This window comes from Meriones unguiculatus, chromosome 6 (genome assembly GCF_030254825.1).
Source record: "Meriones unguiculatus strain TT.TT164.6M chromosome 6, Bangor_MerUng_6.1, whole genome shotgun sequence".
Classification (NCBI taxonomy): domain Eukaryota; kingdom Metazoa; phylum Chordata; class Mammalia; order Rodentia; family Muridae; genus Meriones; species Meriones unguiculatus.
In genome coordinates this window covers 48,081,489-48,097,296 of record NC_083354.1, presented here as the reverse complement: position 1 = coordinate 48,097,296, position 15,808 = coordinate 48,081,489, and the positions used below count along the sequence as shown (strand labels likewise).

The 15,808-nt window shown below is 39.9% G+C and overlaps 1 protein-coding gene across 2 annotated transcripts in view; it reads left to right on the top strand.

Annotated features, from left to right (window-relative positions):
* Positions 1-15,808, top strand: part of Ryk (receptor like tyrosine kinase) — a 74,909-nt gene that overhangs the window by 42,322 nt on the left and 16,779 nt on the right. Inside the window, exons 7-10 of one of the 2 annotated variants that reach the window (XM_021653252.2) lie at positions 2,521-2,621; positions 8,001-8,126; positions 10,385-10,471; positions 13,368-13,437. In XM_021653252.2, coding sequence (XP_021508927.1) covers positions 2,521-2,621; positions 8,001-8,126; positions 10,385-10,471; positions 13,368-13,437 — 384 coding nt within the window. Of the gene's footprint in view, positions 1-2,520; positions 2,623-7,992; positions 8,127-10,384; positions 10,472-13,367; positions 13,438-15,808 lie in introns of both variants that reach the window. The other variant, XM_060385416.1, reaches the window with a different exon arrangement.

Below are 15,808 nucleotides of genomic sequence, written 5' to 3'. Positions count from 1 at the left end.
ATCCTTGAGTAGAGAAAGGAGAGAGAAGTAACTAGAACATAGGGTGGGGATCTACCCCGCGCTCCCTGCTGTGTCCTCGGCAGCAGAGCCACATCTGTCACATGACGGTGTATTTATTGATAAGTATTTATTGAATGAATGGATAAATAGATGACTCACTAAAAACAGTAAGAATTTGGTATTTTGAAGATTCTTGTCCAAATTCATAGCTTATCCTAAATCAGGGTGCTTACTCGCTTATGAAAATCTAGTTTATTTAGACTAGGCTTAAACTATGAAATATATATGTATATATATATATTTAATATATGTATATATATGTACATAAATATATATGTATGTTAAATATACATGTCTTTCTCCTGTGATGTAGCTGTGAGAGTGTGGGCTTTTGTGGGTGTCGGGGGCAGGTCTGTGACTGTCCCCTGCTTTTCTCATAATAGTAAGTTCTGGGTTGCAAAGAAAGATTCTTTCCTCCGCTGTTGCTCTGCTCATTCCTTACCTGTGCATTTCCCACCCTGCGTCTGTTAAGGAAATGAAAGTCTGGCATAGATATCCTTAAAGCCTAACCCGTCACTCTCTTAGACATTTTTAGGTGGTACAAGAGTGCCACCTACCGTTCAGTTGTCAAAGTTAATTCAGCCATACCTTGCAGGGAATATTTGTGTCATTTTTACCTTATGATATAAGTTTGAAACTCAGAGAAATCTTGTGAGGTAGGTTTTCTCACTCCACTTCTGAGGAGGCATTCCTCATCTGCTTCCCCTCTGAGAAGCAGCCTTTCCTCCTCTGCATTGAATGCTGAACTTGTAACAAATCTGACTTTTAATGAGGTCTTTGAGACATACCCTGCAAAAACACATACCCTGTAGGTCCTTATCGTTTCTAAGGTTGGGGATATGATGCATACTATTGCTCATGGTAGAAAAGTAATAGTTTATAATGTGTGTCTGAGGGCCAAGCAGTTTCCTCAGAGCTGTACCTGCACACCTTCCACGTAACCCTTTCAGCAGTCTTGTTGGGAGGAGCTTTATGCTCCTTCTATCCCCAAAGAGTTTGAGGCTCCAGAAGGCTTGAGTAGTTTCTAAGGTGCACAGCTGGTGGTGTGGGCAATTAGGATTTACAGGTTTATGTTCTCCATTTGCTTATGACCAACTACATATGTAGACCCACATAAATCACTACTTAATAACTTCCAGAACTCCAACCACATGATGGCCTGACAAATCTTTGTTACATTCCCGAGTTGAAAGTTCCTTCAGCAAAGTTGCTGGGAAACAGAACTCCTGCATGCTCACGGGAAGAAAGTTATAATCTGAAATGGGAACATCTCCAGGGAAGGCAGGTCGAGGGCACCCCATTAGACTAACAAGCATTCCACATGGAGGTTATGCTGAGCAACGTGTCTTGTGCACACAGATGCTCTCCAAATGCTTATCTGAGTACACCCACCTCAGTACTTTACCCACAACAGTGGGTAATTACAAATTGTATTAGTGGTAAAAGGCTGCATAGAGCTTACAGTACTCATTCCTTGGGTGCTTTATGTCTTTACATTTTCACATGTATGTTTGGGCTCTTGAAATTGATAAAATACAAATTCATGTTTAAGTGTTCCAGATTAAATAGGTTTTGAAAATACAGTGATGAGGTACAAAGATCAGTCATGTCAAAAGGCTGTACATATGTAATACATTTGGAGCCTCCACGCCTGCCTCTGTAGTTACAGAAGTCCTGTCTGGCTGTCTGGTTTTCCTCTTTGTGCTGAATCTCTCTGCTTTACTTCTTCACGGCTACAGAATTAAAAAGAATAAGGCAGTGAGATAGAAATGTGCCCAGGGGCAACCTGGAGTACTGAAAAGATGCAAGAATGTGTTTGGGAACTGTTGTTTTACAGTAATTACAAACACCTGATTAACAAGAGTCGAGCCAACCACCCTCAGGGGCTCCTCCAGGGTCTTCTCTTACTTAGAAAGTATGACGTAATATAATGTTTCAAGTTCTCTAGATTTCTGAGAACCGTGAATTCCAAAAGTGGGGTGGGGAAGGTAAGGGAAAAATGTGTATGATTAAACAATGAGCCAGAGAGGATGCTCTCTGCTCTGCACATGACACACATGACACACTGATTAAGTTTGTGACAACTTGACTAAAGTCCATTTGATTTGGGCCGTTGCTTAAAAGAGTTTGATTTTCTCCTTTTCTGCAAGCCAGCTTAACTGACATGGGCTCTTTTCTAGAGAGGTGAGCCATAATTCCCTGATGTACCCTGTTCCGAATAATTTTGCTCTGATGACATGCTTGGTCATTTTGGGAGTACACATGAAAGACAAAGTTGAGCCCTATTTTGTGAAGTCACTTAGGAGTTCAGTATGAAATACTGAGAGAGATTTATGTGTTAATTGTGATCTCTGTCAGAACTTTAGTCAGGTTGTAAAGCTGCATGTATTTTATATGTATGGAAAAGAAGTTTCTCATTGAGGCTCACTTGTTAAATATTTCTCTCAAAATTATTTGCAGCATCAGTGCCAGCAGTAGTTCCCAGGGGCTATCTCAGCCATCCACCCAGACGACTCAGTATCTGAGAGCTGACACACCCAACAATGCAACTCCTATCACCAGTAAGAGTTAATTTAATTCTAAAGCTGTTTGCCTGTGGTCTCTGTCTGTGGCCCTAATATGGTTAGTGTATTTGTGGAGTTAGTGATGAATGTACATGCATCTAGCTTGTGCAAAAGTTGACCTTCAATTTTTGTTTCTTAGAGCATCAAATAAATTGGGATAGTTAAACCAAAAATAATTGTTAGAGCTAGCTTTTGCTTTGGGGCGATTTTCATAGTTAATTATATTAAAAGAGCTAATAAGTCAATTTTATATAAATCCAGACTGAAGGACTTCAGGTAGTTATATGGAATAATAAGCTAATGTTCTCATGGGGCACGTGAAGACTTTGCCTTGGTTTTACTCATGTGATGTTGGAATTGAACCCAGGGACTGACTCCAGCATGCCAGCTGTGCTCTGTGTCATGGAGCTGTCCACCTTACACAGTCTTCTGATCTTAGTACAAAGCTAGTTACCATTGGTATGTTATGTGCATGGAATTTTATTTTATTAGGTTTTTCAAGACAGGGTTTCTTTGTATTGCCCTGGCTGTCCTGGAACTCATTCTGTTAGACCATGTTGGCCTCAAACTCAGAGATCTGCCTGCCTTTGCCTTCCAAGTGCTAGAATTAAAGGTGTGTACCCCCACACTGCCCAGCTGTGTGTGTGTGTGTGTGTATGTGTGTTTATGTGTGTGCACATAAGTGCTAGTGCCCACAAATGTCAGAAGTGTGGGATCCTCTTGGAGTGGAGTTATAGGCATTTAAGAACTGCCTGATTTGGGTGCTGGGAACTGAACTTGGGTCCTTTGGAAGAGCATTGAGTGCTCTTAGGTACAGAGCCATTTTTTAGCTCTAATTTCCTTCTAACTGTTTTTCGCTCAGACTGGCCTGGAACTCTAGCCTGTAGCTTGAAATGGCCTTATATAAGCCACTATCTCAGCCCATTTTTATTTTCATGCACTTCAGAGTTAGGTATTTTGGGGAAAGTAATTATTTTGCTTTTTCTGAGGCAGGGTTTCTCTGTGTAGCCCTGGCTATCCTGGAACTTGCTCTGTAGACCAGGCCTTTAACTCAGAGCTCCATCTTCATCTGCCTTCCAAGTGTTGGGATTAAAGGTGTGTGCCACTGCCCAGCTAAAGTAATTCTTTAAAAATAAAAATTAGTTGACAAATTTATTATGTACAGTGCGATGTGAAATATACATGTAATAATGAAGTCTTTGTTGGAATATAATTTAGAGATAGTAGGGCATCAGTTAATATAGAGAAACAAAACATAAAAGGCCCAGTGGGGACATCTCTGTGACAAGCTGGAAACTTAAGTCAGAATAGGCTCTTGGGAGGATGTGAGGGGGATTCAAACAGAGATTCCTAGTAGCAGAGGCTATAGAGACTGAAAAGGACACCCTCTAGACTAGTCTTCTAGTAAAGGGCAGGGAACACCAACCCACCCACAAAAACTTCGACCCAAAATTAATCCTGCCTATAAGTTGTACAGGGATAAAGATAGAGCAGAGATTGAGGGAATACCCAACTGATGCCTGGCGCAAGCACAGACCCACCCTATTGGAGATACCAACCCCTGACACTATGAAAGATACTCTGCTAAGCCTGTAGTTAAGAGCCTGTCAGAGTTCTCCTCTTGAGAGGCTCTACCCAGCACCGCCTCAAAACAGATGCTGAGAATCACAGCCAAACATTGGTCAATGCATAGGGAGTCTTGGGGAATAGTGGGGAGAAAGAGAAAAGGACCTGGAAGTAGCAGGAGTTCCATAAGAAAAACAACAGAGCCAACTAACCAGTGCCCAGAGGGTTTATAGATACTGAAGCATCAACCAAGAACCGTGCATGAACTGAACCTAGGCCCTGTATAGAGATATAGCAGATGGGCAGCTTAGGCTTCAAGAGGGTGCTCTAGTAAGGGAAGTAGGGACTGGATAGGACACAGACTCACTTGCCAGCTTTTAGATCTCTTTCCCCTGGCGTGACTGCCTTGACAGGCCACAGGCCAAGTTGCTCAGTCCTGCCTGCTGTAACTTGATGAGCTGGGGTGGATGAGAAAAGGACATCCACTTTTCTGAGGAAAAGAGGAAGAGGGAGGGACATAGGGTAGGCCTGGGAGGGGAGGAAGGAAGGGGCTACCAGGATGTAAATCAAATCAAATAAATGAGAAGAAAGAAAAAACAAAAACAAAAACACATCAAAACCATTGAACGAGGGAAGAAAGCAAGCCTGTGCCTGGCATGGGCTTTTGAAACCTCAAAGCCCACCCCCACCCTCAGTGTCGCGCTTCCTTCAACAAGGCCACACCTCCTAATCCTTCTAATCTTTTCAAACAGTTCCACTCCCAGAGGTGATTTAAGCTTATTTCGGCCATTTGTGTTCAAACCACCACATTCTCGATGTGCTGTTGTGGTCTTTCTAAACTGTTTCCAATGAAAAAGAATCAGAATTGTTAGGAGAAAGAGCAGAATCTGGGTCTGGATCAGGAAATGAAGAGGACAAATCTGAGACATGTAGCTGAGCAACGTATCAAGGACGTTGCTGCAGATAGAAGTTCCCACTGACCAAGGATAGAGCCATTGACTGTACAAGAGAATAATGACTGCAATGAATTGGGACAAAAGACGAGTAACAATCCACAAATTTATAATGGTTAAACTTGCTCAGCATAATTGATAACTAGGGCTCCATCAAACCTTATTATTCTGACAGCTGGCTAAATGAACTGCATTGCAGGGAAACGAGCTGGTTGATTAGAACAAACTTTTTTTTTTTTTTTTTTTTTATGGAAGGCTCCCAGCTAATAAATGTGAAAGGAATGATAGAAAAATGACATTAATAATCCTTACCAAAATACTTTATTTAGGAAAGATTATCATTGATGAAAACCCTAAGAACAAAGGGAAATGGAGGCTTTATCATTAGCTAGCTCAAATCCTCCCCTAAATCCACTGATAAACTTAACAGTACAAAAAGTGTGAAAACCAGATATTTTGTACCTGTGGATATGATGTTCCAATTCAAAATAATTAGCCTGGATTTAATCAAGGCTGAAGGACTTGCAGCTTCATGTAATAAAGGGACAGAAGAAGAAGATAAATGATATGCCAAGGAGCAAAGAGGCCAGTTCTGCATAATTGACCTATTTCCTTCACTAAGACAGTGGCAAGATCGAAGGGAAGACAAGAAACTTAAGAGAAATCATAGCAGCGCCTACTTTATGAAAGTGCCATGGTAGATGTGAGAGTCCCTCGTGTTCAGAAGAGCATACCATTGCTTTTAATGTTGACATGCCAGGTTTTGCTTCTTAGAGCCAGTTCTTACTTGTCAGTAGGACCATGTAAAATAAATAATTCAATGACTACATGCTAAATATTTTTCTTTTAAGAAAGCCAGTGAAAATATATTAACATATTAAAAATTTGTCATTAATGTGAACTTTACTTATTTCTTGTTCTTAATTTTGGACATTATCATAAAGAACCAGATAACTCGTTTATTAGTGTACTCTGAAAACAAAACACTGAAAAAACGTTAACCTTTATTTTATTTTATTTTATTTTATTTTATATGTATGAGCGTTTTGCCTGCGTGTGTGTGTGTGTGTGTGTGTGTGTGTGTGTGTGTGTGTGACCATGTGCATGAGGTGCCCGCAGAGGTCAGAAGAGGGCATTATATCCCGTGGAACCAGAGTTACAGACAGTTGTGAGCCGTCGTACTGTTGCTGGGAACCTGACCTGGGGTCCTCTGTGAGAGTAACAAGTGTTCTTAAACACTGAGCTTTCTCTCCAACCCCCACCAAATACTGTTTAAACAGCCCAGTATATGCATTTGTTTTACGACTGAAAAGGAAGGCCGGGCGTGGTGGTGCACACCTTTTAGTCCTAGCACACACAGGCAGGAGAATCTCTCTGAATCTGAGGTACAGAGTGGGCTCCAGGCCAGCCAGGGTTACGTAGTGAGACCCTGCGTCAAACAAAACAAAACAGTAGTAATGAAAGGAAAGGGGTGTAGTGGAGCATACCTGCAGTCCCCGTACTTGGGAAGTAGAGGCAGGTCATCAGTTCTGAGCCAGTGTGGGCTGCCTACTGAGACCTTGCCTCAAAAAGAAAAGGAGGCAGAAAAAAAAAAACATTGAAAAACATGTTGGCCAATCATTTTTCAAGATAACAAAATAGAACAGATCACAAATCCGAGACACTATGAAAACCTAAGGTGGAATTAAAAGCACAAAAATGACTCCTCTTTGGGTATAGGCGTTGCTAACCATGCCCACCCTCCTCCTTGCTTTCTTTCCATTATCTATTAAAGGTCATTAGAAATGCCATTTTAGTTTCTATTTGCCAACACTTGTTCTTCTTTTTATCCTAATTTTTTTCTTGGCATGAAAACTTTAATTTAAGGCTGTAAATTCTATGTTTGTTGTCATTGTATTGAGAAAGGGTGGAAATTGAGTGAACTTAAATTTGAACTTCAAAATGGCATCAGCAGGCTAGGCCATGTGAATACAAACAAGAGTGATCAAATTGATGATGTATTTTAATGATTGGTTGATTGATTGGCTGGTTGGTTAGTTGGTTGGTGGGTTGGTTGGTTGGTTTTTATAGGATTTCTCTGTATAATCTTGGCTGTCCTGGAACTGGCCTCAGACTCAGAGATCCACCTACCTCTGCCTCCTGAGTGCTGGGATTAAAGGTGTGCACCACCATACCATATGATGACATATTTAATTAATTAGAAGTGATGCTTTTCAACATCTCTTCATTTGAAAAGATCTTTTTTTTTTTTGAAGTGTAATAGAGATGGTTATATAATATCAATCCATGTACTTTCAACCTTTCCAACCCTACCATCCACCCTAAAGGTAAACATTAGTTTAGAATGTCTGCCTTAAACCTGAAAAGATCTTTTGTTACATGATATACTGAAAAATCATGTGAGGGAAAACTAAATAAGAGAGGGACTAAAGTCTAACTCAAACCTTGTATCATTTGTCTTAAAGGCATTCAAAGTTAAAGTATTAGTGTTTTTAGCATCTCTTGTTTTAACATTCAGAGGTAGTATTTTGGTGGATGGCACTGTTTTTTCTTAATATATATTTTAAATTTATTTTTATTGTATGTACATTGGTGTTTTTGCCTGCATATATGTCTGTGTGAGGGTGTCAGCTCCTTTGGACCTGGAGTTACAGACATTAAGCTGCCATCATGTAGGATTTGAACCTGGGTACTCTGGAAGACAAGACAGTGAGTGCTCGTAAGCACTGAGCCATCCCTCCAGCCCCTTTATGTAACATCTTATGTGCCCTTCGTAATCAGGCTGTAAATGACTAGCTGACCCCACTGTCATAGCAGGGTATTTATATTGCTTGGTCTGGCTTTGTTGGCTCCTCAGGTTATCCTACCTTGCGGATAGAGAAGAACGACTTGAGAAGTGTCACTCTTTTGGAGGCCAAAGCCAAGGTGAAGGATATAGCAATATCCAGGGAAAGGATAACACTGAAAGATGTACTTCAAGAAGGTACTTATTTTCTTTAAATTTTCAGTTTTCTTAAAAAAATTCTTTTTTTTTTAGACTTTATTCAGCATGTCCTAGCAGCTTTGATGACTATCTTGATTTTGAAGTATTTTGAAGACTAGTATTTGTTATATATAAGTGTATTTTATTCTTATTTAGAGTGATCAATACCCAGCAGGTGTATTTAAAATATACAAATTAATATGTTCTGGTCTGGGTTGTGGCTGATCAAGTGTATGGATGGGCTTTGGGGTTAGGCTCAGGTTCCAGTCCCAGGATGTGCATCCTGTATGATATTAAAGAAATCACTCAGTATCTTAGAATTCCTGTAGAATTTACAGTCTGGTAGTCTTGCTCACTCTTGGACTAGTTAAGAGGTGAGATGAAACAGTGCATGTGAAAGAATTAGCAGAATTTGTTTTTGACAAATCTAATATACTTTCCACCCTGCTTGCAGATCCTTGCTTTCTTTTGAGTTTTAGGGTCTTGTTAAGGAGGTGGTAAAGAAGGAGGACAGGAATTAACAGTGAAATACTGCCCTGAACTTTTCACACTGTCAGATAGCGGATACTTGTTTCCTCGCTGCAGTTTATTCTGGATTATTTTTGGTCCGCATCAACCCATTCTCTTTGCTGGGACTCCTGGAAGCTAGCCTCAGCTAAGTGAGGAACCTAAAATGCCTTAAAAGCGAATGTTACTTAATGGAAGCATATTTTTATTTCTGATCTGTTTTTCAGTATATGAATACTGTTCCTGCCTGTGTCCATTTTCTAAGTAAAACTAGTTTTCAAATCTATCTGCAGCCTAAAGAGAATAACCAAGCCAGACAGCATTTCCTGCAGAGTTAACAATTAAGCTAAAGCTTCCAGAGTCTCCAAACAGGATGGAGCAAGTAATCTTAACTTCAGGTTACTTGCTCAGACTTGGAACCAGGTGTTTTCCTTGGTGTTTTTGGAGCCATAATAGTTTTTTTTTTTTGGCTTTGTTTTGTTTTTAAAGAACTTCCGCTTTCAGAAAAGAAAACATGACTGGCTATGTTTTGAAAAGTGGTGAGGTTCACTGGAAGTCTGATAAGTACAAATCAAACAATAGTTACATGCCACTTTTCTTCTGTCAGCTTAGACAGAATTAAAAAGAGATATCCAGATATGCAGACAGGGTACGAGGGAATAAACTGTTATGCGCTGTGACCTATGTACACACGTGCTTTAGTGTGGGCTTTGCCCAGAGTTACTTTTGCCTTTAAAGTCTGTGTTTGGAATATGTGAAGTGGGACTAGGTATGGGACTGAGGAGGCAGCAGGAGGTCTGTAGTGTCTGAGCAGGGCTGGAAGGGGGCAGGTCTGTACTGCGAGCCGGGGTGGAGGGGAGGAGCTCCTCTGACAGTGCAAAGGACTCCAAGCAGATCCAAACCCTTCCTGCCTACAGCATCTGTATCAGTTAGTGTCTGTGACTCAGTGGGACCTTCCAAACGGGCACCAGTGACTTCAGCACACACAGTGAAAGATACTAAAGCCCAGGTGTGTGTGCTATCCACAGAGAGTTAAACTGTTCCAGGCATTTCTTTTAAATTATGAAAGAAAGGAAGAAGTAAAAAATGGTCTTGTGAAAAAGAATAACCTGTCTTTTTTTTTTTTTTTTACAACATCTCATTAGAAACCTCTTTAAAATTACTTTTCGGCAATCAGGAAATTACTAATAAATCTGTATGGATGTTCACATTTCTGTTTTAACCACTGCTTTGTCGCCATAGAAATATCATAATTTCTCTCTGCTTTAAGAGCTCTGTAGGAGCACATTTGACCCATAATGACCTGAGAGTCCAGTCACCTCATTTGAGACTGAGGCATAGAACCAAAAGCATAGAATGAACCCCTGTCTGAGGCCAGGATTTGCATTCCTCAGCCCTTTCTTCATTGAAGTCTGCATCAGCAGAAAGGGGGCCATTTTCTCTCTTTGTCATTGCTTTGAGGCGATTGCCAGAGACTCTGCTGATAACTGCAGCTGCTTCAGTGCTCCTGACCATATTACTAGTTTATGTAGAGAAATTATGAAAAATATTCTCATATACTTAGTTTACATGTGGGACTTTTCAAGGCAAGCTGCTTTGCAGTCACAAATGGCTTTAGCTTTGGTCCAGCTTACTCTGGAACGAGAATTAACAGCAGCTGTACTTGTCACAGTTTGGTCATATTGCTAGAAAGCTTTGTGGTGTTGTGAAGATTATCATATGGCATCATTAACTGTTATTTTTCCTTTTAGGTACTTTTGGGCGTATTTTCCATGGGATTTTAGTAGATGAAAAAGATCCAAATAAAGAAAAGCAAACATTCGTAAAAACAGTTAAAGGTAGGGTTTTTTTTTTTCTTTCCATAATAGTTTTCTTGTGGATGACTCAAGCTAGCAAAACTCTTTTCCCTGTCTCAGTGTATGCCAGACCTTTAGAATTAGTTTATATTAGTATGACTTGTAGGCTAATTTTTGAGAATTAGGTGTTTCTCACTAGGTATGGAAAGTAGTTTTCTAACTTGCTAAATATTTATTAGCTATGATTCTAACTGTAGTTAAATTGCATAAGTGTATGTGCTAACTCAGCTGTTGCTGTATCTAACTTTCAGTTTTTCCTGTTAAAGCTCTCTCATATCATCCTTTATCCTACATAATCAAACATTGTCATCAGTTTTCTTTTCAGCACATGTATAAAAAAAATGAAATGTCCTCAGATCCACAGTACCTTATATAGATATATGCTGTTTACCTTTCATTCCCTGTCCTTTTTCCCTTACCTGCTGTGTAGAGTACCTAAGAGATGCCTTTTTGAGACAACCCCCATTGTCAGCCCCTACCCCCACCCAATTGTATATGCATTTGTGCATATATGCATACGTGCAGACCGAGAGTCAACCTTAGGTTTCTTTAATCAAGTGCTAGCCACCTTTATTGTTTGGTTTTGAAATTATTTTTATTTTATGTATATGAGTGTTTTGCTTGCATGTGTATATTTGTACCATGTGATTGCCTCAGTCCCCAAGGAGTGTGTTGGATCCCCCGAAACAGATGGTTGTTAGCCATCAGGTAGGTGCTGGGAACACCAGTCCTCTGGAAAAGTAGCCAGTGCTCTTAACACCATCTCCAACCAATCCACAGGTCTCTCTTTGAGACCCAGAGCTTTCCAGATAGGCGAGCTGGCTTGGTTAACAAGTTTCAGGGATCCACCTCGATCTGCCTCAACAGTGCTAGCTAGGGCTGTAAGCACATGCCACCATTCCTGGCTTTTTACATGACCATCATGCTTATAATCTTTTATGATAATACTTGTTTCTAAATTTACTGAAAGGAATATGTGGAAAGGATGTGTATTATTTCTAAAAATTTGGGTTTTACTAGTCTAACTAAATGTCTGGAATTTATTGCCTATAATTTAGCAAAATTTTCCATTTAAGGCTGCTGTCAGTACTTAAGACCCTGCACACTACTCTTAGTGTTTATAAACAAATGATTTATCTTGCTGTTTTGTTTAGTATTTATTTACCAGCTCCCAAACACTTACTATTTTGTTAGAGTTAGTGGGCTTTCTGACCAGTTTTGAAGGATAGTTTACATGACCCCTTTTATATTTTACTCTTTATAAATATGAGGTTTGAGCCACAAGTTTAGCAAAAGAACTGTCTTTTGTTTTCTTATTTTTCTTAAGGAAATATTTTAATGCCAATACTTTTGGATTTATAAATACTCTATGGATCGTAGTGAATCCTGAATTAACAAAAGAAGTTTCCACACAGAATTGGTTTGGTTTAGGGTTGAAAGGAAATAATAATGATTAGAAAACACTGTACGGATCCTGTAATTCTGTGATAAGCTTTCTCTTCTGTACTGGAGCTGTGGCTACTGCTTGGCCTCCCTGTAATGACTGTGCCCTCTCTCCCTAATTGGAGGGAAGCAGGAGAAAGCACAGTGAGTCCTTAGCAGCCAGCCATGGTTTATATGAGCTGAGGAGATGTTTAGTGGGCACTTGCTTGCATAGTGCCACATGACTGAGTGACTCTACAGCTTATCTTTCAGAGTGTTGATATTATGTACTGACAACAGCCTACCCTCTCAGAGGTCTGTGCTTTATTGCATCTTATTGCCTGTTGCACAAGTAGTAGTTCTACAAAAAAATAAAAATAAATTGGGTTTTTTCTTTTAAGCGGAAAATTGGAATTTTTTTTTAAGTTTAATAAATTTGTAGAGAGAACTAATGGGTATCCAGTGTCAGTTTCCAAAGACTGAAGTCAGATATTACCTGGATCAAAACCCATGAATTTATAGTCTAGGAATAAAATGGAGCCAGGCATAATACAGTGTGCCTATCACTACAGCACTTAGGAGGCTGAGGCAGGAGGATCAGAAATTGGAGGTTCAGAAAGTTTAAACAGTACAGAAAGGTGCAAAATATGTTATCCCAACCCATACTAACCAACATAAAGAGTATATGGTCCTTTCTACCAGTCAGGGAAAAAAATATACCCCTGGGTTTCTGACTTTTTAAGGAATTTTGATTTTTAAAGCATAGCCTTTACACTTTGCTTCTGAGATTTCATGTGCACTTTCACTGTCAATACCTGCTAACCTGTCTGTGTGGGGTGCTCCAGAGAGCCCATGTGTCTGTGTGGGGTGCTCCAGGGAGCCCATGTGGCTCTCAGTGGCTCCACATTTGGCTGATGATGCAGGCGCAAGTGCATTCTCAGGCTTGTTAATGTCCCTTCTCCCATCTGCCTTCCCAGGACTCTACTGATGAGTCTGTTTGCACACTCTCTTGCCCAAACTGGTGGGCAACTGAATTTTTTATCTGTATCAATCTGATGGGGAAATGGCCTCTCTTAGTTCAACCTGGGAATCTTCCCTTAGTACTGAGACTGAGAGTCATTTTATAATATTGCTGGGCTCCATCTGGGCGTCAGTATTCCCTAAATAGTTTGTTTGTATTACTGAAGAGGGAATGAACCCTCTGTTGCCTTGTATATTTTCTGAATCTGCTGCTGCCTTTTCTCCGTGGCTTATGGAACCTTACCAAATTCTGTCATCCACTCAGGCGTTTGTGTGAAAGCTGCCCTCTTCAGCAAGGTTCTGTTTGCTGCCATGCGACTTTTGGCTGCTTATAACACACTGTGAAAATATACTTTGCAGAAAATTATATTTACTAATGAAATGTTAGTGTCACAAATACAGTGTTATTCACGGCAGTGTCTTTTTCTTTGTTTAGACCAAGCGTCTGAAGTTCAGGTGACAATGATGCTTACGGAGAGCTGTAAGCTGCGAGGTCTCCATCACAGGTGAGAGCAGAGGGCACACCTCGGCCCCAAGCACAGCACAGCTCCGCATTCTTACTTATTGTTAAGAACATTATGTCTGGTTCTGAATTGAAATCTTTTGGAATAGTGTGTGTGTGTGTGTGTGTGTGTGTGTGTATGTGTGTGTGTGTGTTTTCTCTGAATATAAAGGTAAGTACATGCTCATTGAACACAATTTGCAAACAATAAAGGATGAAGAAGATAGAGAACATAAAAATAATCAATGGGCACAACCCAGCTTTCTAAAATTTTATATACATATTATGCACCTGTCTCCCTTTTAAAAATATGGCAAAGTGATGCACACATTAAAGACAATTGTGATGAAAAGTTTAAATATATAGAACACCATTGATGAAAATAGTCAGCCACCCTTGGATGTGTAAGGTTAATGCTCTGCCATGTTTGTTATGAGTGTGCACTCGTGTATATATGTGTGCCCGTGTTTGTGTATGTGTGTGTCTATTTGTGGTAGAGATCATGTATCTAGAAATAGTCATTTGTGTATGTGTCTATAGAGATACTTTGTTAGATATCTCAATATTTTACTGTGTTTCCAGTATACACCTAAGAAGGGCAGTATTGTTATATTCAGCAAAGTTAATGCATTCCTTTTTTTTTTAATTGTGATTTTTTTAAGATTTATTTATTATGTATATAGTGTTCTGCCTGCATGTACACCTGAATGCCAGAAGAGGGCACCAGATCCCATTATAGATGGTTGTGAGCCGCCATGTGGTTGCTGGGAATTGAACTCAGGAACTCTGGAAGAGCAACCAGTGCTCTTATTCCCTGAGCCGTCTCTCCAGCCCTAATGCATTTCTTATTGTAACAGAAACACTTTCTAGATTTTCATGTTGGTAACTTTAAATCCCTGTCCCAATTTAAAAAGGGTACTTAAGTAGTTCACTGAATGGTAGCACATTTTTATGTACTTCATTTCTTACATATGCCCTTAAAATCATAGTATGATTTCACAAAAAGTACTTGGAGGAAGAACTTTTAACAGCTTCTTCTAGAGCAGGAATCACTGGGGACATCAGCATCAGTATCATGGCAAAATTGTCTGTCTGTCTGTCTTGAGACAGAGCTTCTATATAGCCCTGGCTGTCCTGGAACTCATTCTGTAGATCTGCTTCCTTCTGCCTCCCACGTGCTCAAGTGCTGGAATTAAAGTTATGTACCTTTAAGCTCAGCTGGTAAAGATTTTTGTTGTTGTTGTTTTTAAGTATCATGTAGAGGTCTGGGAGGTGGAACACATTTATGACCCAGAGTTGTTGGGGTGCAGACAAGTAGATATCTGGAGTTCATTGGCCAGCCTAACTGAATCAGTGTGTCCGAAGTTAAAGAAAGGCCAAAGTGGAGAGTAGTCAAGGAAGGCATATGCTATTGACCTGTAACCTCTGTGCACATGCTCATACTTGTGCGCACACCCACATGTACATACACTACGCACAAGGACTATCGCTCAGCTTAATTTGTATGACTGCTGAGAATTTCACATGTCTGAAAAGTGAACCATGACTGTGTGTTGGAAGGGTCTAAGGACTTCTGGGAAAGACAAGTAAAGTATGTATGCAGAGGGCACCATCAGTTTCCATTTCAGCGGACTTGGACAATTGCTTGAGCTCTTGTAAAAAGTATGAATACACAAACTTTCTTCTTTTCATTTTGTTTTTTGAGGGCCTAAAAAGATGACAGCCACATAAAAATTAAGTACTGCGGTAATGAAAATGAGACAGATTTTTGGTGTTGTGGTGGTAGAAAAGAAAACCAGCCAAGAGTAGAGGACATCTGTTTGGATGGGATTAAACACAACATAATTCTTAGCTTCTGATCAGCTGAGATGAAGGCGGCATTAAGGTCCAGTAAATCTCAGCAGCAGATGAAAAAGGAAACATACTTTGTTTAGGATAGGAAGTTAAAAAGCTCAGTGCCAAGATAGCGTAGCATTAGGTTTATTATGATGTAGATACTAACATAAAAATATTCATTTTAAAAATTTTCATTGAAGAAGAAACCAGGCTTTTGAAAAAGAAAAAAAAAAGTTGAACGCAGTGTTGAGGAGCAGTGAGGGTGTTTCTTGGAAGAGTTCAGTTGTGTAATTCAAGAATGTTGCCATCCATTGGCCAGTTTCATCCCTAAGCACAGCAGTCCTCACTTGTAGAGGAATGGATAGACAGTCCCCCCTTTAGGCTGTATTTGCTTAACAAGAAAAGTAGGAGGAAAGGAAACTAAGTTATATTTGTTTAAAAAACAAAAACATGTTTTGTTTCCTTGAGGCTTTTGGAGTACGATTTTTTGCCAGGGCTTTGAGTGCCTGATGATGTGCGTTACACACACTCCAGAAGGA